At 41.1% G+C, this 26,446-nt stretch overlaps 1 protein-coding gene across 1 annotated transcript in view; it reads right to left on the bottom strand.

The window, feature by feature from the left end:
• Positions 1-25,285, bottom strand: part of alkbh1 (alkB homolog 1, histone H2A dioxygenase) — a 43,127-nt gene extending 17,842 nt beyond the window's left edge. The window contains exons 1-2 of the mRNA XM_033643557.2: positions 24,441-25,285; positions 19,882-19,990 (exon numbers count right to left, since the gene is read on the bottom strand). Of these exons, the coding sequence (XP_033499448.1) occupies positions 19,882-19,990; positions 24,441-24,569 (238 nt within the window). The 5' untranslated portion in view covers positions 24,570-25,285. The remainder of the gene's footprint in view (positions 1-19,881; positions 19,991-24,440) is intronic.
• Positions 25,286-26,446: the final 1,161 nt, after the last annotated feature.

Below are 26,446 nucleotides of genomic sequence, written 5' to 3' on the forward strand. Positions count from 1 at the left end.
CTAGTGTGCTTAATGTTTGAGGATAGGGGACTGAGACCATTTTTGATGAGGCTGATGGAGTTAGGGGAACTGAACAAGAGGATTTCGGAGAAGGAGATTTTGAGTTGTTGAGTTGTAGAAAATTTTGTGCCATCCCACAGTTAATATCAGGGATACAGTCAACAAATGCAGCTAGGCTTTTGGGGTCACCAGGTCTCTGCGGAAGGTATATCTGTGTGTCATCTGCGTAGCAGTGAAAAGAGACATTATGGCGTTGAATAATCTGACCAAGTGGGAGCATATAAATAGAGAATAAAATAGGACCTAAAATTGAACCCTGCGGTACACCACAGGTATATATGAGCTGTAGAAGCGGAGTGGTTACCTATGGTGACCACAAAGGTTCTCTCTAAAAGATAAGACTGAAACCAACTAAGTGCAGTGTCCCTGATGCCAACCCACGTTTTAAGACGATTAATTAAAATGGCATGATCAACAGAGTCAAAAGCTGCACTGAGGTGTAAAATAATTAAAATGGCACTTTCCCCCGTCGACTGTTAAAAGAAGGTCATTAGTTACCTTGAGGAGGGCTGTTTCTGTGCTGTGTATAACTCTTAAACCTGACTGAAATTTCTCAAAGATGTTGTTATGACACATAAAAGGTAAAAGCTGGATAGAAACCACTTTTTCGAAAATTTTAGATAAAAATGGCAGTTTAGAAATTGGCCTGAAATTGTTATGAACAGTGGGATCGAGGTTGGGTTTCTTTAAAAGAGGTTGGACCACAGCATGTTTAAAAACATGGAAAAATACCTTGTGATAGAGAGCTGTTCATAATCAATAAAATACTGGACCCAACTGTGTCAATAACCTCCTTAAGAAATTTGGTTGGAATAAAATCAAGACTGCCCGTAGTTGGTTTTATGAGTAAAATGGTTTTGGTTAAAAGGTGACACAGGTTCAAAACGGCTAAAATAATTAAAGATGTCTCTGCTACCATGAATAGCACAATCTGGTGGGGTGATTTGTTGTCTAATATTATCAACTTTCTCTTTAAAGTTTTTTAAAAACTTCTCACAGAGCTCTTGAGAAGCATCAGTAAAATAACTGGGGGTAGGGGAGTCTAAAACCTTAATTAAAATCCTGGGATTAGAATGATTAGATAAAATAAGATTAGAAAAGAAAGAGGCTCTTGCCTCTTTAACTGCCTTTTGGTAATTATGCATAGCATCTTTCCAAATGTCATAAAAACCTCATAAACTGTTTTTCTTCCATTTTCGCTCTTTTCTTCTGCATTCTCGCTTTAATTCTTGAGTAAGATCATTCAGCCAGGGTTGTGATTCTCTGCTTGTTTTTTTGTCTTTATACGGGGCAACAGAGTCCAGGACTGTGGCACGAATGATTAAAAAGGAAGATCAGCTCCACCGAGGTAAAATGAGAAATACAATCTTCAAAGTTAAAATTGGGATAAGAGGCAGTTAAAGAGATAGGAGTAAAAAGCTTGGCAAACTTGCTAGCAGAGGTAGAATTAAAAAGACAGCGGCGAACGGGAATAAAATGTGTGGTAGGAATTTGGAATAAAATCACACTAAATGAAACTGCTTCACACAGATATCTTCTGTCCTAAAATTATCAGGGCTGAGACCGGTGTATAAAACAAGGTTCAGCGTGTGGCTTTTGGAGTGGGTTGGTACATGTATTGCCTGAGTGAGATTAAAAGCTTCAAGGGTGTTGATAAAATCAGAAACAAAGGTCTGGGAGGCACGTGAGGCGGGCAGCAAGTATGGCAGCTTGAAAGAGAGCTCCGGCTGTGGACACAGTATATTTCATGATAGAATGAGATATAAGAAACAAATTGACCTCTCTTTAATCGTAATATCAAAAGGAATCAACAAAGATGTGTAACCAAGCGAAAACACCCGGTATTCCTACAAGAAACAGTTCAAACATGGTAGCAAGGTCTGGACTAGCTCACAGCACTAATGCTAACCAATCCGTCCAGGCTAACCTCGATGCTAAGCTCAGCGAGCCCGATGTCGACAACGCTTCGCTGGCAGCAGACATTGCTAAAATATACGCACTGCTCAAAGAAACATTGGGTAAACAAGAGGAAAAACTCTATCATTCAGCAAGCAACCACAACTGTTGAAAGCAAGCTAGCAGAAATTACAACGCGCATTGGCGATGTAGAAGCTAGACTGGACTTTCTGGAAGATGCTACTAAAGCTCTGGAAAACGACCCCCCCAGCCACCAAGACCAAAGTTGAACAACTTCACCGCAAAATTGACGACCTAGAAAACAGGACCCGACGCAACAACTTAGGGTTTGTCGCTTTCCCCGAGGGAAGCAAGGGTCAGGACGCTCTCTCCTTTTTACACCAAACCATCCCACAGCTCCTGCACCTGGACTATCCCAATGGGGTTGAGATCAACCGTACTCACAGGACCATCACCAGACGCCGACCAGATGGCGATCTTCTACCGCGCACCATCATCGGCAGGTTTCTCCGGTTCCAGGATAGAGAGCGGATTTCTACAGAGGCGCGCAAGGTGGGGAGAGTGACATGGAATGGCCACCACATAATGGTCTTCCCGGATTACTCCAGACCAGTCGTTGAGATGCGCTCCAAGTTCAACCAATGCAAGCAGTTGCTGCATGAACAACGTGTCAAATTCTTACTCATATATCCTGCTGCGCTGGTGATACAGACAGCTGAGGGCCGACGCAAGTTTGATGACCCGAAGAAAGCACCCAGTTTCATCCACTCTCTCCCCACAACCGACGGCTCTCCATAGACAATCTAACCAACAGTGGTGAGGTCTCAGTCTTTCATATTATAAGCTGAGCTGTTAAACTGAACCTTAATTATACTTTACTCAGCAAGAGTTTAAAAAGTTGGCATCATATCAGTTCATCAAAATGGGCTTAAGACCCTACTTAATAGGTTTTCCTCTGTTAAAGGAGCAATAAGCGAAATTCATCATTTCTAGATTGAAGGAATTAAAAAAATGCTATGTGAAGAACTAGAGGTGTAATTTCATCTAGAGTATAGCATGACCTCACACACCCTCTCTCTGTGTTGATCTCCAGCCCATTGTTTACAAGCCGGTCCGGCTGTGCGTTCATGTACGTTCATGTACCTCTAAAGAAACAACGGTTGTTGGCGAAGAAGTTGTCGGATAAAGAAAGGGACAGAACTCGGATTAACATTGGCCTTGCATTTCCAAGGTGGAGAGCACTGCAAGAGCTAAAGGGGCTACAATCTGACTCGGAGCTAGCTCTTCTTCTCCTGGACAGGTACAACATAAAGTCAAATGTCTGTTTTAATTAGTGTTTCAGTAAAGTTAGGCACATGTCGCTATGTCGATTCAATTAAATTTAATGTTACAATCGTAGCATGGGTTAATGTCCGGAGCTTGAGTTATTAGCGGCTCGGTCCCAGCAATGGGTCAGGTGTTTCAGTTGTGTTAGGTGAGTAGGTCGGCAGCCCAGCTAACATTTGCAATTAGCATTGTAAAATGTAGCCCGGTGGGCAGCCTGGTGGCTGTATTTAGCTATTTCCCTGCCTACTTCAATGATGATGGTCCCTGTAATAAATGCAATATATTTGCTGAAAAGGAGGCAAGGCTCAGTGACTAGAAGAGCTGGTAGAAGCGCTCCATAGCTGCAGGAGAGCAGAGGTAGAGGGAGGAGTGGCTCATGACACACTTTGTTTTGCTCTACAGGCAGTACACAACAGCGAACCTAGCAGTGAAACGATTTTGCTTATTGCCCCTTTAATATTAGAGAGACATTAAAAATGATCCCAATCTGACTTAAATACTGTAATGACCTTTACTGCTACACAGCCCTCTTCAAAGGCTGTCGCTGTCTGTGTTCATGGACCCAAGTGTTTTTTCTTTGTGGAGGTAGCGCTGTGTAAGTGCCCATTGGTGAAGCTCTGTTTTGATCACCCAGATTTAGTTTTTGCTCTTTTCAGGCACCCCTTTCTTGATGTTTCAAGTTATGTTCCTTTTTTTTTTGTTTATCTCTAATCATATGACGGTACACATAGTGCTCCCTCAGCTCAAACGTAAGTGGTTTTGTTATTCAAGGACAATTGACAATGGATCATAGAATGAAAGCAGATAGTAAGCATGGGTTAAACTTTATGACATGACAAGGGGAATGCATCATCCAATCAAAAAAAAGAAGATTATGTCATTTATTAAATCCCGCAAATGTGATGAGGTGTTCTTGCAAGAGACGCACCTAATGCCAGAGGAAGCCAAAAAGCTGCGCTGGGGCTGGGTGGGTCATGTTTTTGCCTCATGCGGGAGTAATAAAAATAGGGGCATCATAACTCTAATTAACAAATAATTACAATTTAAGTACCTTAAAGAACTAAGTGATGAAGCTGGATGTTTTGTACTGTTATTATCTGTAATTCAAGGTCAGACTGTAAAACTAGTGAATGTATATGCTCCAAATATTTATGACCCTGCCTTCTTCGGGAAACTTGAGTCTAACTTAAATAACCTAGGGAACCATCCAATTATAATGGGGGGGACTTTAACCTAGTATTAGATCATATCTTGGACCGGAACCCTCCTGCCTCTCATGTAAATAAGGCTGCTCGGGCCCTACAGGACATTTGCAAGGACTATGGGTTTGTTGATGTCTGGTGACTGCTACATCTCTCTGCTAGAGATTACACTTTTTACTCATCCACTCATGGCACGCTGTCAAGAATAGACTTCTTTCTTATTTCAAACTCTGTCACCTCCTCTGCAGCATCCTCCACTATTGGTAACATACTTCTTTCCGACCACGCCCCTGTATTTCTCAGCATGTTCCCCTTTAATAAAACCGCTTGTTCCTCAAGGTGGAGACTCAATTCGAGCCTCCTATTGGATTTAGATTTCAAAGAGTCCCTAAGAACCCAAATTAACCTTTATAAGGAGACTAACATGCCTTCTGCACCCTCCACTGGCATAACCTGGGAAACCCTGAAGGCATTCACCAGGGGCCATACCATACAGCATGCATCCTTTAAAAAAAAGACCAGCATTGCTAAGCAGCTTGAGCTGGAGAAAAAAAATAACATAGCAGAGAGCGCTTTTAAACAAGACACATCTTCTACTAGTTTAACCACCCTAACCAGACTCAAATATGAATTAAATACCATTCTAACCCGCAAAGCTGAGTTTGCATCGTTCAGGGCTCGGAAAAAATATTTTGAAGAGAGGGACAAGGCTGGACGTATGCTGGCGAGATACATTAAGCAAAAAGAGGCTCTAAGCTCCATTCCAGCTCTAAGAGTTCAGGGAGACGTACTATTAACAGACCCAGAGGAGATAAACAGCGCATTCAGGGATTTGGAGTCTTGCTGCTATTTTAATTTCAATGTTTTGAAGATTTCTTGTGTTGATTTATTTTCTATTTATTAAGGGGCCAAAGCAGCCAAAGGAAACCAGCTATATTTTTTATTTAATGTTAATGTTCAAGTTTAAAGTTTGTTTATTTAACCCTGTTAACAATAAACAGGTAAGTTTCTCATACCAACTGTTGTGGATCATTCTAACTAACCCGATTAAGTAGTTGTTCTTGTTAGTGTAATATCGCTTGATCAAACCTTTTCTAACATGACTGACAACAAAATAAGTGAATATGTATAATACGCGCTTGGATAGGATCGGTATCGGCCAAAACTCAAGGCTATAATATCGGTATCGAATCGGAAGTGAAAAAGCTGGACCGGGACATCCCTAATATATATTACAGATTTTGTTAACTGCAGCATTAAAATGTATCACAATCAACTGGCGGAAGACTGAACCACCCACATATAACCAGTGGATTCAAAGGATTTGGGAAATTTATATGATGGAACAGATAACCTATTCTTTGAGGTTACAAAAAAATATTTTTGTTAAGAGATGGAGCCCTATGATGAAACTACTAATACAGTGACAACCCTACACCCTGACCCCCTACCCTTCCACCCCTTTTAGTATTTATTTAATTTTATGTATTTTTTCTCTACATTTAAAATAAATTATTTTCCTTATGCCTTTCCCCCCTTTTTTTCCTTTTTGTCTTTTTTCTTATTTATTCAATTGTTTATTTGTCATCATTAAGTCACGTATGTAACATATATCTGATACAAATATGTTATTTCTGTTATGTCAAATTCCTTACTACACTTCATTGCTGTATACACCTAACTGTGGTCAAATTTTCTGATGTGTTATATAAAGGTGTAATGAACAACATGTCTGCACTGAGAACTAAAATAATAAGTAAAAAAAAACAAAAAAAAAACCAACTATAAATCTCAAGAAAAAAAGACCTGAGAGGGGCAGCAGACATGAATGTTAAAATCACCCAATATAAGGATTTTACCATACTTACTGTAGACATAAAATGAGATAAAAGCTCTGAGAATTCCTCAATAAAAACACCATTTGGCTTGGGCGGTCTGTAAATTATTAAAATCAATACAGGATCATTACAATTTACAATAAAACCAAGATGTTCAAAAGAAGTAACATTGTTCATAAAAACTGGGGTGCATTTAAAATCATCTCTATAAATGACAGCAAATGACTTTAATAAGAGCACCACAGTCGCCTTGGGATAACCATGTTTCGGTGATGATAAAAAAGTCCAGGTTATTGAAAGTGATAAAATCATGACATAAAAAACATTTGTTGTTAAGGGATCTGATATATTTTAAAGACCAAAATTTACAGGGTTGTCACTAGAAACAGGGGATGGGAGAGGCTGACGAGGTATTTGGATTAAATTAACATGATTAACCGAAGAGGGACGTGATTATGAATGTGGGGCAGTGGATCTACAGCGGGAGATACTGGTGTTTATAGAAGAAGGTATGGCAAATGTGGTTTGAGTGGGGAGATGGACCGGTGAAAGAGGTAATACCTGGGGTGGACGATAAGGGGAGCTGGAGCAGGAGATGGTGGCCTGAGAGGCAGGAGAGGAAGAGGGTTTGGGAGTGGGTGTGTCATTAGTAAACAGTCACACAGGTGTTTACTAATGAACCAGAACCCATAATGCTTCTAAGTCACAGATATTTAGATCATCTCTATATTCAGCAGGAATATAACTTTACATACAGATGGCTACTCCACCACCAAAACTTATTCTGTCTTTTCTGGATATATTGTAACCCTGTATTACCAAACCAGGAGCCAAGATGGGTTTTTGATAAAATGCTAATATCATGTTGCTGAGCCAGTCCTCAGCCACAGGAGAAAAGAGATTGCGGGTGTGAATGCTCAAGCTACACTGCAATGCTCACTTGAAATGTTGACTAATACCATGCATGTATGAATCATGTGGAATATTTTAAGGTTTTTTGAAAAGCTTATGCTACACTGCAATACTGTCTTTAATGTCTAAGATGAGGTAAAGTGATAGAAATAGTTGAAAAAGTTGAAAGGGGTCGAATTAGTATGAATGTCATTGAAAAGACACTCATAACACTGAAAATTTTAAGGGTTGTTGAAAAGCTGATGCTACACTGCAATGCTGACTGAAATGAGTAAGAAGGTGAAGTAGTTAGAATAGTTGAAAAGTGCTAATAGGTGTAAATTCATGCTGCATAATACATGTAGTACAAATACCGAGCACTATCTGTGTATAATATTACAATACATTACAATATGTATTTACCAGTCATAATCCCAAATAGGGATGGGAATCGAGAACCGGTTCCAACTGGTTCAATTCATCGACATAATTAATAATAATAATACATTTTATTTATAGGTGCCTTTCAGGACACTCAAGTCTTTATGCTTAACGATTCCCTTATCGATTATTTTCATTACGCCAAATCTTTACGTTGATGAAACATATCACGCTTGTCAGTCAGCAGCACGTTCAACAACAAAGAAGACATAATGGTGGAGAAACAGAAGTGGTTGAAAGCGAGGCTTCACTTCACCAAAAAAGACTAACAACGCGACATGCAATTTATGCAGCACCGTAATTACATGCAGGGCAGAAACACCAGTAACTAGGCCTGAACGATAGTATATCTTTTAAGCATCGCCATCGCACATGTGTGCAATACTTACATCGCAGGGCTTGCAATGTGGCTTGCCCTAATTAAATTAAGCATGCACGTTTAAATTGCCAACTGATGCGCGTAAAACTCGCTTGCGTTTTAATGAGTGACCAACAGAGATGTCTAATTTAGTAGAATAAAGAATAAATGGCCTATTCAAGTGGTGGAATTTGTTATTTAGGTTATGTGACAACGCCTGCACACAACACAGGCTCCGCTCCATAGACTGTGTGTACAGTGCCATGCTGTAGGTTCAGGCCAGGCTCGGTTATAATTGTCTCGGACTAGAGGTGTAAAGGTATGAAAATTTCATATTACTGTTATTGTGACCAAAATAATCACGGTTATCATCATTATCACGGTATTGTTGAAATGTGTTGAAAATGTTCAAAAAGTACTTACACACACTGAAATCATTTAAAATTTATTTAGAAAAACAAATAAAATAAAGAGCACAATGTACTTTCTTTCAAACAGAAAGTCTAGCATGTTTGATTTTCTTTTTGTCGTTCACGATTACTCCCATCACAGCCGTCACTTTGACCAATAGGAACACAGAGTTAGCTGCTGCCATAGACAACTGTAGGGCAACAACACCCAAGCCTTTTTAATATTTCCTCTAGGGATGTTACCACACAGAGTAAAAAGGGAAAACGATGGTGTGAAACAGCAGAGGCACTTTGTCAACCCGCTAAGTGCTGCCATTAGCATCAAGCTAGCAAACAATGTTATTTCTTCATAATGGAGACGGACATAAAGTAGGAAAATTAAAAAATAGTGGCGGGACTTTTACTCACCACAACTGCGGAGGCTACTAGCTTCATTTGAAACAGACTACATCATAGACGGTCTGTTATTTATCATTCCCTCTGTGTTTTTATATTTTTACTTTTTATCCACTCCCGTTGCCTTGATAAAGTTAATGCATCGCGCCGTCATTTCAAACACAACACTTCCTGAATTTGTTTCAAATTAAAAGCCCATTATAACCTCGGATGAGAGAATCCCTCCATTTTCTAAATAGGCCTTTATTGTGAAACATTTACAGGAACTTGTTGTGGAGGATTCAGTGACTTGTATGTTTGCGTGGGGTACTTCAAATGCCATCTGCTGGCACTTTTTACGTTACTACAACAACATTTCAGCTGGCACATGAACAACCACAGTCACTGAAATGATAGTAAAAGTAATAAAAATAGGACAAGAATAACCTGATTACATCACACATATTGTGAAAGACGACCGGGGATAATTGGTGTGTACCATCGTGTAGTGTGTCATGTCTGTTGGCCAAGTCACAGCACAATTTTATGACTCCACAATCGTGTAATGTGACATAGTGACTTTCAGAATGGGCAGAAAAGTTGTGTAGTGTGAACCAGGCACAGGTACACTAACTGTATAGTTGTGGGTGGTGGTCATGGAAATGGCTCATCAAATTTGAAGTGTTACCCCCTTCGCAAAGACTTTTTTCCTGCATTTTCTGCAAACAGGGTGACTATCTTCAATTACTTTCCCCTCAGCATCCTTATAAAATCCAAAATATGTCCAGACTTCAGACTTTGTCCTTTTAGAGGGGGAAAAAATCTCCGGAGACCTGTCTGTGCGGGTGCCTTCGGTGCCTTCCGCCATGTTTTCAAAGGCCAAACATTGCAAACTGCGCATGCGCGCCTATGTCTGAGGGACTGCTGCTGCTTTTCCTGGCAATGAGCAGTATCACCGTGAGTTTTTCAAAGTGCGGTAATCAAACATGTTTTTCATGATAATTAAAATCTGAAACAGTAATACCAACCGTCGGGAATTTTACCGCGGTTTAGCATTTTACCGGTAATCGTTACATCCCTATCTCGGACTCAGGAAAATGCGGCCTGAGCCGCGCTCTCGTGTGCTCACCTGTGTCTGTGTGTGTGCGTTCCCCCATGATCACCAACATAATTAACTCCTCCCTCACCACTGGTATTGTACCCCCGACTCTCAAACTGGCTGCCATCACACCCATCCTGAAAAAACCCGGTGCTGACCCAGCTGACCTTAACCTCTACTGGCCCATCTCCAACCTTCCCTTCATCTCCAAAACACTTGAAAGGGTGGTTGCCGCACAACTACAGTCCCACCTCAACACAAACAACCTCCACGAACCCTTCCAATCCGGTTTCCGTCCAAAACACAGCACTGAAACAGCCCTGGTCAAAATCACCAACGACCTCCTTCATGCAGCTGACTCTGGACTACTCACCATTCTCATCCTCCTGGACCACAGCGCAACATTCGACACCATCTCCCACCCACTACTCCTGGACCGCCTGGCTGGCATTGGGATCACTGGTGTTGCACTCTCCTGGTTCACATCATACCTCATCGACCGTCAACAATTTGTTCAATTAAGGAACCACAAGTCTGGGTGTTCGGGTGTTTCACTGGGTGTCCCCCAGGGGTCAGTCTTGGGTCCACTTCTCTTCATCATCTACCTCCTCCCCCTGGGCACAATCCTCCGTCACCATGGGGTCCATTTTCACTGCTACGTCGACGACACACAGGTCTACATCTCCTCCAAACCCACCACTGCCATTCCTCCCACCTCCCTCACCACCTGTCTTGAAGACATCCGGAGCTGGATGAGCAGGAACTTCCTGAAACTTAATGGCAATAAAACAGAGGCCCTGCTCATCTGCTCCAAATCCACCCTCACCAAGTCACAACACACCCCAGCTCCACCCATAATCATCGACGGATCCCCTGTACCCTTCTCCTCCCAAGTCAAGAGCCTCTGTGCCATTCTAGACAGCACCCTCTCATTTGCACCTCATATTCAAATCATATTCAAATATGCAAATCAGCCGGACTGCATTCTTCCACCTCCGCAACATCTCCAGACTCCGCCCATCACTGTCCCAATGCAGCACTGAAATCCTGGTTCACTCATTTGTCACATCCCGCATCGACTATTGCAACGCCCTCCTCACTGGCCTCCCCACCAAACTCATCAACAGACTGCAAATCATTCAGAACTTGGCCGCCCAGATCACCATCTGCACCAAATCATCTGACCACATCACCCCTGTTCTCATCCAACTTCACTGGCTCCCTGTACAATACCGCATCCACTACAAAAACCTTCTCCTCACCTACAAAGCCCTCCACAATCTAGCCCCCACTTACCTCTGACCTCCTTCAGGAATACACCCCCTCCCGCACCCTCCGCTCAACCTCTGCTGGATTCCACACCATCCCCACCTCACACCTCAGTACAATGGGTGCCCAAGCCTTCAGCTGCTCGGCACCCAGACTCTGGAACTCCCTCCCCCCACACATACAACAGTCAGACCCCATCACATCATTCAAAGCCCAACTCAAAACCCACCTGTCCAAACTGGCATATTCACTCTAACTGGACACTATGCACTACACTTGTTTTTATGTTGATGTTCTGTTTTAACAAGGTCTTTTATCCTCAATGCTCTGTAAGGCAACCTTGGGTAACGTGAAAGGCGCCTCCAAATAAAATGTATTATCATTATTATTATTATTATTATTATTATTATTATTATTTATTATTATTATTACTTGGATATGAAGCGTCCGTAGTGCCAAATAATATAACAGTAGTTACTAAAGAGCTAAGTCAAAAAAAAAAAAAAAAAATCAGCAGCAGCGGTCATGTTTCAGCAGTGGCGGTACGCCGCTGCATATAGGGGAAACACTGAAAAAGATGGTGGTTTCACTGAACAAATGCTTATTTTGAGCACATTTTATGCTGTTGCATTCAAAGCAATATCAGCCTAATAATTCCAGAATGATTAATTCTCACCAAGTAGAGCTACTTAAGTCATGTGGTGGAAAATAATGCATCCTTAAAAAAATATATAAATCGCAATATATATCGCTGGGGGCAAAAAAAAAATCGCTCACTTTTTGCCAATATCTTAATAGCCCTACCACCAGCATGCTGAAGCATTTGTCATTATGTAACGTTATTTGACGTAGATGAAAACAAATGCTGTACAAATATTCTTTCATTTGTTCCATTTTAGATGATAGCGGTGGACCAATTTCATATTTGTTTACTTACACAAGCACTTATCTCGTTTAGAATAGAAACTCAATAAAATTTGTGCTGTTGACACCGAAAACCTGTAAGGTCTACTTTTTCTACACAGAAAATTCACAGGAGGAATCAATAAGGGAATCGATAAGGAATTGGTTATATAAGCAGAATTGATAATGGCACTGATATCAATAAAATCCTATCAATTCCCACCCCTAATCCCAAAAGTGTCAACAGTAGTAAAGGCTGTAGTAGTTTATGATAGACGGAAAACACTGATATATATTGTTGCTGTTTAAAATGGAGATTCTGCTGTTATTTTCTCTAAACACACTCACACCAACCTGTCTGTGTGTTTGTGTGTCAGAGCGGTTGCCTTGGTAATGTTAACTGCTCAGTGACTCCTGGCTGAGGCAGTTAGTCTCATAGAGATTTAGCAGAGGCGCATGTCTCAAACTGCTGGCATTTCTTCAAAAACAATAACCCAGATCATTATAAATTCTATACCCTGAGAGAGAGGACAACCTGAGAAATAAGTAGCGTGACATTTGTGTCTGTAGTTAGGAAACTGGCATGATCTGCTGTCTTCCAGAGATTTCTGGTCTCACTTAACATGGAGTTCAATGTGCCAATTCACCCTTCACTAAGGCCCGCCCCCCTTAGTTACTGTTGCTAAGTCCGACAAACTTTCGGTTTCGTAGCTACACTGGCATGGCGCTTCCACTGTCGCTAACTGCACTCCCTGGAGAAATACGTTCAAATTTTTGGAAAAACAAAAAAGCGATTTCAGTAGGGATGCACCGAATATTTGGTAACCGAATATATTCGGCCGAATATTGCAAAAAAACACACATTCAGTATTCGGTGGAATAAGTGAAAAGCAAGGCCGCATAATAGCAGCGTGTTTTGATAACGTAATTAAAATGGCATGCGGTGACAGACGGAGTAAAATGTCGGCAGTGTGGTGATATTTTACTCCATCCATCACCGCACTCGCATTTGCGACTAATAGTTTTGTGCGAGCAAAATAAATCATTCAGCACGCTGTGCGAGTACAGATTTCAACCAGCAGCAGAAACGAAAGGCGAATCCCGCCGGTTGTGGGTTGAACGGGAGTCACAGACACAGACAGGAATGTATTCCTGTCAAATACGGCAGCCATAGTACTCCGCGGTGCAAGATGGCTTACCGGCAACGGAGAAGTCCGGCTCCAATAATGTCCTCTTCTTGGCGTCATGACTGCCCAAAAGTACCTGGACAGCCGAGCCGTGGCAGCAGCACACAGGTATGTGATGTGTCAGAGGAGAAACGAGCCGTTCACATTTCTCTCTTTGTGGCAGGTAACGGCCCACAAACCTCACCGCACTTTAGGGACTGTTCTTTACTTATGAAGGGACTGTTCTTTACTTGTCAGGGGAGGAGGGTGGCTGGTTGATTTTTATTTTATTTATTTATTTTATTTTGATCCTCCCTATGTTAATCACTTATTGATGCTGTTTTTGAAGTATGAATAAGTCAATAAGTAATTTATTCCATTGAAATATCATTAATGTATTATAGAAAAGTGATTTATCTTTTTATAAATGACAAACGGCACATCTGCCTCATTTTTGCTGTGGTATCATGACACTACTCAGAACCATGATATTTTCACTGGTATCGTACCATGGGTCCCAATTTTGGTACCGTGACAACACTAATCTGGAGGGGGTTCATCCGGCAACACGACCAATCTATATCAGCACTTGAGACAGCACAGAGAAAAGTAGGAAGAGTGCATGCGAGAGAAAGCCAAGCCGCGTAACATTAAAGACAAAGAGACAACTGAAAGCCACCAGAGCCTCATAAAACAACATCCAAGCACAGTTATGCAAACATTTGTAAGTGTCACGGGGAAATCACGGACTCCATAACAAACTATATAACAAATGAAAAATTGAGCAATTTTGCTCGAGCTCGGCCCACTTGACATGCTGCTATGTTTTGCAATGGCCTATTCATATGCTGGAATTTGTCATTTACAACGCCTGAACGCAACATATGCTCGCTCCACTGTGTGTACAGTGCTGTGCTGCGCTCCTGTGTGAGCAGTGTATTTGACTGTGCTCAGTCTGTTGATGGTTATTAACACACTGTCCATAAAATAACTATGTCAGGTCATCTCAGTGCCCCCCTAATATAATGTAGGGGAAACACTGAATCAAGCAAAAAGACTAATGATACCATTTATGTATTATATTGCAATCGCAATCGCAAATCGCGATATTGTCCACTCAAATCACAATCGCACATTTTTATAAAATCGTGCAGCACTAGCTGCCACCCACTGTCAACAGAGATTATTTAATTACTCTGCCAGTAATGGCATTAAAGACACAGACGCTCAACACTGGCAAACGATTTCCAACAACTAAAGTAATATTTTTTTGATCAATTCAGTGAAATTGAATAATTTTCCATGGCACGCTACTGTGCTGTGGCACAGTGGTTGAAAATCACTGGATTAGACCATTGTGGAGTCATAAAATGCCGTGACTTGGCCGACAGACATGACCAACAGACATGACAGACCACACGATGGTCCACACCAATCGTCCCCAGTCATCTTTCATGATGTGTGTGATGTCATCAGGTTATTCTTGTCCTATTTTTATTATTATTACTCTTATTTCAGTCACTTTGGCTGTTCATGTCCCAGCTGAAATATTATTGTGGTAACGTATAAAGTGCCACCAGATGGGAGGAGCTACATTTGAAGCTGCGCATGCAAACTGTGCAAGTCACTGAATCCTCCACAACAAGTTCCTGCAAATGTTTCACAATGAAAGCCTTTTTAGAAAATGAAGGGATTCTCTCAACCGAAGTTATAAGGGCTTTTATTTTTTATACAGATACAGGAAGTATTGAGTTTGAAATAACAGCAAGATGCATTCACTTTATTAAGGCAAACGGGAGCTGATAAAAAGTAACAATATAAAAATACAGAGGGAATAATAAATAATGGCCTGTTTATAATGTAGTCTGTTTTAAATTAAGCTGGTACCCTCTGCAGTTGTGGTAAGTAAAAGCTCTGCCACTTTTTTTTAAAAATTATTATTATCCTTCTCCATTTTGAAGAATTGTTTGCTAGCCAGATGCTAATGGCAGTACTGACCAGGTTGCTAAAGTGCCTCTGCTGTTTCACACCATCATGGTTTCCCCCTTGAAAATTGTGTCCGGCGTCCTTCATATGTTCCTGTCTCAGCTGCGCCTTTTGTCGAAGGGAGGCCATAACAGACCTAAAAACAAAATCTGTGTTTTTTAAACACTCATCCTGGAGGGGCTACTAACTATGGTGGCTCACGCATCTAGAGTCAATGTTTTGTTTGTCCATTCTGGGCTACTGTAGAAACATGGCGGTGCAACACGGTGATCTCCGTAAATGAGGACCTACTCCCTATGTAGATACAAACAGTTCATTCCAATGTAACGAAAACACAACGATTCTTAATTTTATGTGAAGAAATCTACTTATTATACCATTTCTTCCAATATATCCCCCTAAATCGGACACACTAAGGCTTTAATACCCTGTGCAGTATTTAGATCTTGTCAGTACATGGCAACTCTAAATAAATTCAAAACTCTTGTTATAAAAATATAATTTAAAAATGAACTCATGATTATGTTATCTACCAAGTCAAATGAATGAGCTTGTCATTTCAGGACAGCATAATGTCCTTTATTCCTTGCCTCCATCATCACTGGTAGAAGCTGTTTTCTCCGTGGTCTGAGAGCTTTTGGATAATTCTCACTGATGTATATACAGTCAGGTCCATAATTATTTGGACAATGATACAGTTGTCGTCATTTTGGCTCTGCACACCACCACAATGGGTTTTAAATGAAACAATGAATACCTGCTTAAAGTGCAGACTCTCAGCTTTCATTTAAGGCTTTTTTCAAAAATGTAGTATGAACCGTGTAGGAATTACAGCCATTTCTTCACACAGTCCCCCGACTTTAAGGGCTCATAAGTATTTGGACAAACTAACATAATCATCAATTAAACAGTCAGTTTTAATACTTGGTTGCAAATCCTTTACAGTCAATGACTGCCTGAAGTGTTGGACCCATAGACATCATCAGATGCTGGGTTTCTTCCCTGGTGATGCTCTGCCAGCCCTTTACTGCAGCCGTCTGCACTTCCTGCTTGTGTTTTGGGTGTTTTGCCCTCAGTTTTGGCTTCAGCAAGAGAAACGCATGCTCAGTTGGATTCAGGTCAGATGATATGACTTGGCCGTTGCAGAACATTCCACTTCTTTGCCTTAAAAATGTCTTTGGTTGCTTTTGCAGTATGCGTCAGGTCATTGTCCAACTGCACTGTGAAGCATCATCCAATGAGTTTTGAAGCATTTAATTGAATCTGAACAGATAATGGTGCCCTAAACACTTCAGCTTTCATCCTCTTAATGAGGAGACACTCATTTCTGCTGCTGCGGGGATCACTGTGTTAAATAAACCCTTCCACATGACACATTTAAAGAGTATGCTTGCCCAACCAATCATACATTATTTATCAGCGGGATATAAGCATGATGATATAGAAGACATATCAAATGGGCACATATCCACACAGCACAAATCCACGCAGTCGTCCACTAACTTGGATCTAACTTTCAGTGGGACTACTCTTTTGCTGTCTCGGCGGACGAATGAGTTTAAGGTATTTGTCGGACTTGGCCTGCTTGTTTTTGTTTTATCACACACATGATGTTTCATGTTCGAGGTACCTGTTTTGTGGCTATCATATACATACACGGCTTCACAGCCGTTGCATATTGCATATCCAGCACTTGAGTCATCATTGTTAAGCACTACGCTAAATCGCTCCCACACTGAACTTTTCTGCCCTTCCTTTGTCTTGGTTTTAAGCTCTCCTTTTTTAATTTTCTCTCGAACTGCCTTTGCGCCCTCCATCATGCTCCGGTGTTCTGGTCCATACACAGGGGTCCTCAATTAGGCTCAATGAGAGTCAATGAGATTGTGCCTGACTAAATATAAATATTAAAATGTGTTGTTCACATTTTAGAGCATGCAATACATTTTCCCCTCATTAATGTTTGTCAAAGCAATTTGTAAACTTTGTTTTTAAAGGGTGCGATTTAAATAAAAGTTATTATTAGGCTATTATTTTCACCCGCCCATAACCCATCCGCCATTAATCAGATTGTTCATTTTTATCACCCGACCCGCCCGATCCGCGGATTAACCGCGGACCAGGCGGTTATAACTGCCATCCGCGCATCTCTACTGCAGACACACCTGACAAAGATCTGCACTCTACTGAGAACACTTTTCTAGTTCTACATGTGGTCTCACTGTAGTGCTGTGCTTGTACAGTAGTATACCATAATGAAATACAATGCTCTGACATAGAGTCAGGTGACAAATTAAAAAAAAATCCTGTCTAAATAAATGGAGAAAGGAATTGCAGATGCTTTCACACAGCGCTTTCGGGCTCACTGAATGGTTTGATGAAGATGATGCATCATATGTTAGGACTTGACAGCCACCAGATCCTAATCCAACTGAACACTTACAGTTGCAATCAAATTTATTCAACCCCCATTGCATATTAGGCTTATTGGCAAAATATACAATTTCTCAGCTGTTTGCAATAAACAAATTACACAAGAACTGTTTAAGTAGTTCAGTGAAACTAATATTACAAGGGTTTTGATCAAAATTCAATACAAAATGCTACTTTTAATGACTACTGCAGTCTCAAAATTATTCAACCCCTTCATGACAAGCATCTTCAGTACTTAGTAGAGCACCCTTTTGCTGTTATGACCTGCTGCAAACGTGATGCATAGCCAGACACCAGCTTCAGACAGCGTTCCTGAGAAATCTTAGCCCATTCCTCATGGGCAATGGCCTCCAGTTCAGTAATATTCTTGGGTGTGCGTTTTGCAACCGCCTTCTTCAAATCCCACCAGAGATTTTCTGTGGGGTTCAAGTCAGGCGACTGTGATGGCCACTCTAGAATCTTCCATTTCTTCTTCTGAAACCAAGCCTTGGTGGACTATGAGGTATGCTTGGGATCATTATCCTGCTGGAAGGTCCAATGACGCCCAAGCTTCAGCTTCCTCACAGACGGCATGACGTTTTTACCTAAGATTTCCTGATACTTGACTGAATCCATCGTGCCCTCCACACGCTGCAGGTTTCCAGTGCCAGAGGCAGCAAAGCAGCCCCAGAGCATCACTGAGCCACCGCCATGCTTCACTGTAGGCAGGGTGTCCTTTTAGCATATGCTTCATTCTTCTTCCTCCAGACGTACCTCTGTTCCATAGGCCCGAAAAGTTCCAGTTTTGTTTCATCACTCCACAGAACAGAATTCCAAAACTTCTGTGGCTTATTTATATGGCTTTGAACATAATGGAGCCGACTTTTCTTGTGCTTTTGGGTCAGCAGTGGTGTACGTCTTGGAGTCCGGGCATGGAGCCCTTCAGTGTTTAGTATGCACCTTATTGTACAAACTGAAACCTCAGTGCCTGCTGCCACCAAGTCTTGCTGCAGGTGTTTTGCAGTCACTCGAGGGTTTTTGACCACTTGCCTCCTCAGGAATCTGGTGGCAGCTGCTGATAGTTTCCTCTTTCTGCCACATCCAGGTAGTGTAGCCACTGTTCCTTTAACTTTGAAATTGCGAACTATGCTATACTAACATTCAGAGCTTTTTCTATTGTTTTGTATCCCTTTCCTTGTTTGTGCAAGGCAATGATTTCTTCTCTGAACTTTTTGGACAATTCTTTTGACTTAGCCATATTTCTAACATGCAATCAAACGTCACTCTCAACAAAACCCTAGCCAGTCCAGGTATTTATGTGTTCTGTCTCAAGCACACCTGAACTAATGAAGCCCTTGATTAGTTGCACCAGGTGTGCTTGAAACAGGGGGTTGAATAATTGTGATTAGTTGCATCAGGTGTGCTTGAGACAGGGGGCTGAATAATTTTGAGACTGCAGTAGTGATTAAAAGTAGCATTTTGTGTTGAATTTGGATAAAAACCATGGTAATATTAGTTTTATTAAACTATTTCAACTGTTCTTTTCTACTTTGTTTATTGCAAACAGCTGAAAAATTGTACATTTTGCCAAGAAGCCTAATATGCAATGGGGGTTGAATAATTTTGACTGCAACTGTATGGCAGACTCTGAAGCGACGTGTTAGACTGCTCTCCACCAACATCATCATAACACCAAATGAGGAAATATCTTTTGGAAGAATGCTGTTCATCGTTCCTGAAGAGTTCCACATACCTGGAGAATCTATAGCCCCTTGTTATTGCCATATTAATACCATTGTTATTGATTATAAAGTGCTGCTGACACGTATGTTATATTTCACACTAAAGGCCAACACTGTTGTGTTAGATGTCACACTTGTCACGCGTCTTTTGATTCTGTGATGCTGGCATGCTGTCTGAAATCACACATTGGAGTTGCACGATGCTGCCGTTGTTTGGTTCTGTATAAAAATGCAAAGGCGGCATGAAGAAGGGACTTTGTAGCAGCTCTTTATTGGATCTCTGTCTAACAAGGGCTAATGATAAGGAGCACTGAATCTGTTCTGGAGGATCTTGGCAGAACACAATCACACAAAATGTTGTGTTTTCCTCTGATTGCCGCACATCTTTTTTGTGTGTTTTTTTTCTTTGTGTCACTTTTTAAAACTGCATCCAATTTTGGTCTGAGAGTGTGTTGAACCCTTTGTATTTGAGTTTACTTCTGTGTTTACCTGGGTAGCCCTGGAGACCAAAGGCTCTCCAGTCTCTGACAGGCTGTAATCCAACCCTGGCAGCCTCCACATCACTCACTGCAGCTGGGTCCAGTGTATGTGGAACTATCTATAACACACACACACACACACACACACACACACACACACACACACACACACACAGATAGCAATTAGCTCAGCTGAAGTGGCTGGTGTAAATATTAAGTCTAGCCACAGTTTCCCTCCTCCTTTTTGCTACTGTTATTTATTTGGCACTCTTTTACCTTAGCTGTTGCCTTTCCCTAACTCCTTAAGCGTCCACCCTTTCCTATCTCCTTTATCCTATCTCCTAGGCTAAAGATGGCAGGTAAGGAAACCATGAGGATCTATTCCAGTGCATTTACAGATACACACTAAGCCACTGTAATGGCGGCTATCATACTGCTACATTAATTACCAAACTACAGACTATTGTTACTGGTAGTCCCAAACATAGACATATATACGTAGACGCCACATCGAGTGGGTTTGCCCACTGCTGCGATACGTCAACGTCGCCGCCATATTGGATGTGGCAAGGCTGCGCTGTAAACTAATACAAGTGAATGGACTTCATTTCATAAAGCGCCTTTCTACAAAGAAATTTACGTTAATGGCTCTCGTTTATTCATTCACACACACACTAATATACTTGGGAAACCGTTAGGCACCAAAAACAATGTATTTGATCTTCTCAGATGGCTAAGAACTTTATTGATCCCACACAGGAGTAATTCACCTTACATCAGCTATAGAGAACAAGGTAGTGCCGAAAAACAATACACAGTATATACTGTGTATTTTTTCGGCACTACCTATATATACAGTACAGGCCAAAAGTTTGGACACACCTTCTCATTCAATGCGTTTTCTTTATTTTCATGACTATTTACATTGTAGATTCTCACTGAAGGCATCAAAACTATGAATGAACACATGTGGAGTTATGTACTTAACAAAAAAAAGTGAAATAACTGAAAACATGTTTTATATTTTAGTTTCTTCAAAATAGCCACCCTTTGCTCTGATTACTGCTTTGCACACTCTTGGCATTCTCTCCATGAGCTTCAAGAGGTAGTCACCTGAAATGGTTTTCCAACAGTCTTGAAGGAGTTCCCAGAGGTGTTTAGCACTTGTTGGCCCCTTTGCCTTCACTCTGCGGTCCAGCTCACCCCAAACCATCTGGATTGGGTTCAGGTCCGGTGACTGTGGAGGCCAGGTCATCTGCCGCAGCACTCCATCACTCTCCTTCTTGGTCAAATAGCCCTTACACAGCCTGGAGGTGTGTTTGGGGTCATTGTCCTGTTGAAAAATAAATGATCGTCGTCCAACTAAACGCAAACCGGATGGGATGGCATGTCGCTGCAGGATGCTGTGGTAGCCATATTGGTTGAGTGTGCCTTCAATTTTGAATAAATCCCCAACAGTGTCACCAGCAAAACACCCCCACACCATCACACCTCCTCCTCCTCCATGCTTCACAGTGGGAACCAGGCATGTGGAATCCATCCGTTCACCTTTTCTGCGTCTCACAAAGACACGGCGGTTGGAACCAAAGATCTCAAATTTGGACTCATCAGCACAGATTTCCACTGGTCTAATGTCCATTCCTTGTGTTTCTTGGCCCAAACAAATCTCTTCTGCTTGTTGCCTCTCCTTAGCAGTGGTTTCCTAGCAGCTATTTGACCATGAAGGCCTGATTCGCGCAGTCTCCTCTTAACAGTTGTTCTAGAGATGGGTCTGCTGCTAGAACTCTGTGTGGCATTCATTTGGTCTCTGATCTGAGCTGCTGTTAACTTGTGATTTCTGAGGCTGGTGACTCGGATGAACTTATCCTCAGAAGCAGAGGTGACTCTTGGTCTTCCTTTCCTGGGTCGGTCCTCATGTGTGCCAGTTTCGTTGTAGCGCTTGATGGTTTTTGCGACTCCACTTGGGGACACATTTAAAGTTTTTGCAATTTTCCGCACTGACTGACCTTCATTTCTTAAAGTAATGATGGCCACTCGTTTTTCTTTAGTTAGCTGATTGGTTCTTGCCATAATATGAATTTTAACAGTTGTCCAATAGGGCTGTCGGCTGTGTATTAACCTGACTTCTGCACAACACAGCTGATGGTCCCAACCCCATTGATGAAGCCAGAAATTCCACTAATTAACCCTGATAAGGCACACCTGTGAAGTGGAAACCATTTCAGGTGACTACCTCTTGAAGCTCATCGAGAGAATGCCAAGAGTGTGCAAAGCAGTAATCAGAGCAAAGGGTGGCTATTTTGAAGAAACTAGAATATAAAACATGTTTTCAGTTATTTCACCTTTTTTTTGTTAAGTACATAACTCCACATGTGTTCATTCATAGTTTTTCAGTGAGAATCTACAATGTAAATAGTCATGAAAATAAAGAAAACGCATTGAATGAGGTGTGTCCAAACTTTTGGCCTGGCCTGACGTGTGGAAAGGATGACGCAGTTATTCGGCAAACCACCGTTTATTACTGAACAGTACAGGTTACTGTTGGCCGTAACCACGCCAAAACAACCAACAAACAAGAACTTAGCTGTAACTCCAACTGTGCACTCCTGCTCTCTCCTCCAGCTCGCTCCTACACACACCAGCCCCCTCACACATTGCCCTCATTCCCGTCACACTCACACCCCGCCCCCCTACCTATACTCATTCAATCCCAAACATGCCATTAACTCACAGAACACTGACATTATAACAGAACATTTACTGCAGGATCGCTACTATATATATATATATATATATATATATATATATATATATATATATATATATATATATATATATATATATATATGTGTGTGTGTGTGTGTGTGTGTGTATATACTGTATATGTGTATGTATGTGTACTGTGTATGGTTTTGCGGCACTACCTTGTTCTCTATAGCTGATGTAAGGTGAATTACTCCTGTGTGGTATCAATAAAGTTCTTATCTTAGCCATCTGAGAAGATCAAATACATTGTTTCTGGTGCCTGTTTCCCAAGTATATTAGTGTGTGTGTGTGAATGAATAAACGAGAGGCATTAACGTAAATTTCTTTGAAGAAAGGCGCTTTATGAAATTAAGTCCATTCACCTGTATTAGTTTACAGCGCAGCCCTGCCACATCCAATATGTCGGCGACGTTGACGTACGGCTCAGCGCTCGATGCGGCGTCTATGGGTGCGTCCCAAGTCTCTTATTTTATACTGCTAACTCCTAACTCCTTACTTGAACCGGAAGTCATTCAAGGTCCGCCATCTTTAAGGCCGTCTCATGTATTCCTGCCAGTAAGGAGTTAGCGTTAGGCGTTAGGAGGGATCTGTTAGGTGCGATGAGTAAGGTAACACGAGAGGTTCCTAACAGGAAGTCTTTTTCAGCTTGAGGCCATGACGTATAAATACCCGCCCCCTTCGTCTGTCTCATTTGAACGAGATGGCGGAGAAACAGCGCAAGTGTACCCGTTACATGCATTCTTTGCAATGAAACGCTGTAATTCATATGCCTACCTGACTACAAAGAGTAACGTTAATGATATTTCGTGCAAGACTGACATGTTGTAATTAAGTTTATTTCATTCACAACCCGTTGCGGTGTTCAGCGGACTGTCTGTGATGCGTGGCTGTTAAATGTGCAGCTGCTCGAGTGATATAACACCACGCACACACATACACAAACACATTTGCCCATCATTAATTGTCCTGCATGTCATGTGAGTGGAATAATGTTTAATAGGCTGTAGGTAATATTAATTATTAATATTAATATTAATTATTATTACTTTCATTAATGTTGTAAGCTACTGTCATTACCGTCTGTCCTGCATCTCTCTCTGTCTCTCTCTCTCTGACTGTCTCTCTGTCTCTGTCTCTCTTTCTGTCTCATTGTGTCATACGGATTACTGTTAATTTATAATGTTGATCTGTTCTGTACGACATCTATTGCACGTCTGTCTGTCCTGGACGAGGGATCCCTCCTCAGTTGCTCTTCCTGAGGTTTCTACCGTTTTTTTTCCCGTTAAAGAGGTTTTTTGCGGAGTTTTTCCTGATCAGCTGTGAGGGTCCTAAGGACAGAGGGATGTCGTATGCTGTAAAGCCCTGTGAGGCAAATTGTGATTTGTGATATTGGGCTTCATAAATAAAATTGAACTGATTGAGGTAGACTGACAGGTCTGATGTCTTATTCCCTCAGCAGCTGACTTGATGGCGAGTGGATTTAATAATAGTGATAATAATGATGATAATAATAATGACAATGATACTCATCACAGTGACAGTGGCAGGGCTACAGACCGTTCTTTAATTGCCACAAACTTCGGCAAATGACTCAGTAACAATGACCTTTCAGACAAACGGGTATTAATACTCGCGTATAAACGAGTATTTTTACATTGGGTGATAACTTATTCCATCACTGGCACCAGCTTAGTATCTGATGTAGAGCTACTGAAGCTTTCAGCTTTCTTAGTATCTTTAGTCGTCATTTTTACCAACACACCGTACGGTATGGTATGGTATGGTATGGTATGCCTCCCTCACCTTGTCACTCGGTACACCTTTGGAGAAGTCGACGACATGGCTGAAATCTGGCGGAGGGTTTCTCCTCTTGTAGAACTTGAAGATTTTTCTGAATGCATCTTCTCCACTCTCCATTATAGGCACGGCCATCTTAATCTTCTTCTTCTTCTTGTAAGATTTTGGCAGTTTTGACACTGTTTAGCGTATTACTGCCCTCCACAGGTCCGATGATGAACTAGATTTTTACATATAGTCCTGTGTTGCGCAGGAATTGCAAAATTGCCTTGGACATCAGTTTATGGTTCTCACAGTGTCCAAACAAAGAAAAAACAGAAGAAGCCTGAACTCCAAGTCCTAACAGTCTATCAAACAATGTTTGTCTTTCTGTCCTATACTTTCTACACTCCAGAAAAACATGTTTTACTGTCTCAGGGCTCCCACACTCACATAAACCAGACACGTTTTCCTACAATAAACAAAAAGTGATTTAGCCCACAGTGACCCAGTCTTAATCTACACAGTTTAACTGAATCCCTACGAGACTGAAAAGTGCAGGTACATCTTTTTTTTTAACTTGAGACTGTAAAGAGAAATAGTGTCTACCCCTGCTTTCCTTTTCCCACCCTCTCTGCCATTCCTTCATTAAGCCCTCTTTAATTATTTCTCTCAGCTCCATGCCATCTTAATCGTGACGCCTTCTTCTTCTTCTTCTTCTTCTTCTTCTTCTTCTTCCTCTTATTGTCCTTTAACGGCGGTTGGCAACCATCGTATTAGGTGCATTACCGCCACCTTCTGCTCCGGAGTGTGGATCAGAGATTAAATTCTGTCGTGTAAGGTCAGGGTACCTTCAGGCAGTTCGTTTTTTCGTTTTGAACCAAAAACGAAAAAACGGAAATACCATGGTTTTCCCGTTTTTTCCTTTTTGGTTTAAAACGAAAAAACGAGAAAATGGAGCCGTTTTTGTTGTCAGAATCAAAAAATGACAAAACCAAATTAAAATAACAGCCCGATTTTGTTTTTTGCAGATTCATTTTTTCATTTATTGTTTTGGACAAAAAGTAGAACGCATAACGGCGGTGACATCAGAGACGGAAGTAACTTCAAAATAAAAGACAGGAAGATAAGCTTGCCTAAAAAACATAAATATCCTATAAAACTTTCCCATGTATCTTTTATTTCCACTTACACCTGATGTTTTGCACATTTTGAAAAGCTGCCTGCCATTGCTGTGAGGAACTTTTTATTCACAGAAATAGAAATAAAATGTTATGATAGCAAATTTTATGGCTACAGTAAAACTTGTTCAACCATAACGTTGCTGTTCAGAGGGAAATCGTCATGCATATTGTTCCCATGAAGGACATATAGGGATTCCCTCAGAGGTTGTATTTTAATATTCATTCGCCGAATTGTTTGCAATAAAGTAATCGAGGATATAATAAATTATTGTGTGTGCTGCGTTGTTACTGTTAACACTGGTTTTCTCCATAACGCATCGTTGTGTCAGTCAAGTGTCAAGCTGATGTTTGTCCTTTTTACCAGCAGATGGCAGTAGGCCTATGGAGTTATTTGCTGTCAATGAAAGCCTGGTTTTCTCTTAGTTTCTGTTGGATTATACAGACCTGCAATTCTTCAGGTTATTGATACGGACAATTTAAATTATATGCAGCATATATTTACTTGTATTCTTTTATACTGTTGTATCACATAGGCCTATGCATTGTTGGCAGAGATGGGCAGCATTTTAATTGCATGTATTTAAAATGTTTTATCACCTATTATGACAATAGAAATGTCATACAAAAATACATCCTGTGCCTTTTTTCAAAATCTGATTAATCGAATAAAATAATCAATGATTAATCCATTATTTTTTTAAAATATATAAGTTAGTGGCAGCCCTAACTGTGTGCAACACATCTGATTCATATTATTTTAACCTGTTAGTGTTTCTTGCAATGTCCCTCACAAATAAACTAATAAATACATGAATACAAACACCTTAGCTACTATTGCACATTAGAATG

This window comes from Epinephelus lanceolatus, chromosome 15 (genome assembly GCF_041903045.1).
Source record: "Epinephelus lanceolatus isolate andai-2023 chromosome 15, ASM4190304v1, whole genome shotgun sequence".
Lineage (NCBI taxonomy): Eukaryota > Metazoa > Chordata > Actinopteri > Perciformes > Serranidae > Epinephelus > Epinephelus lanceolatus.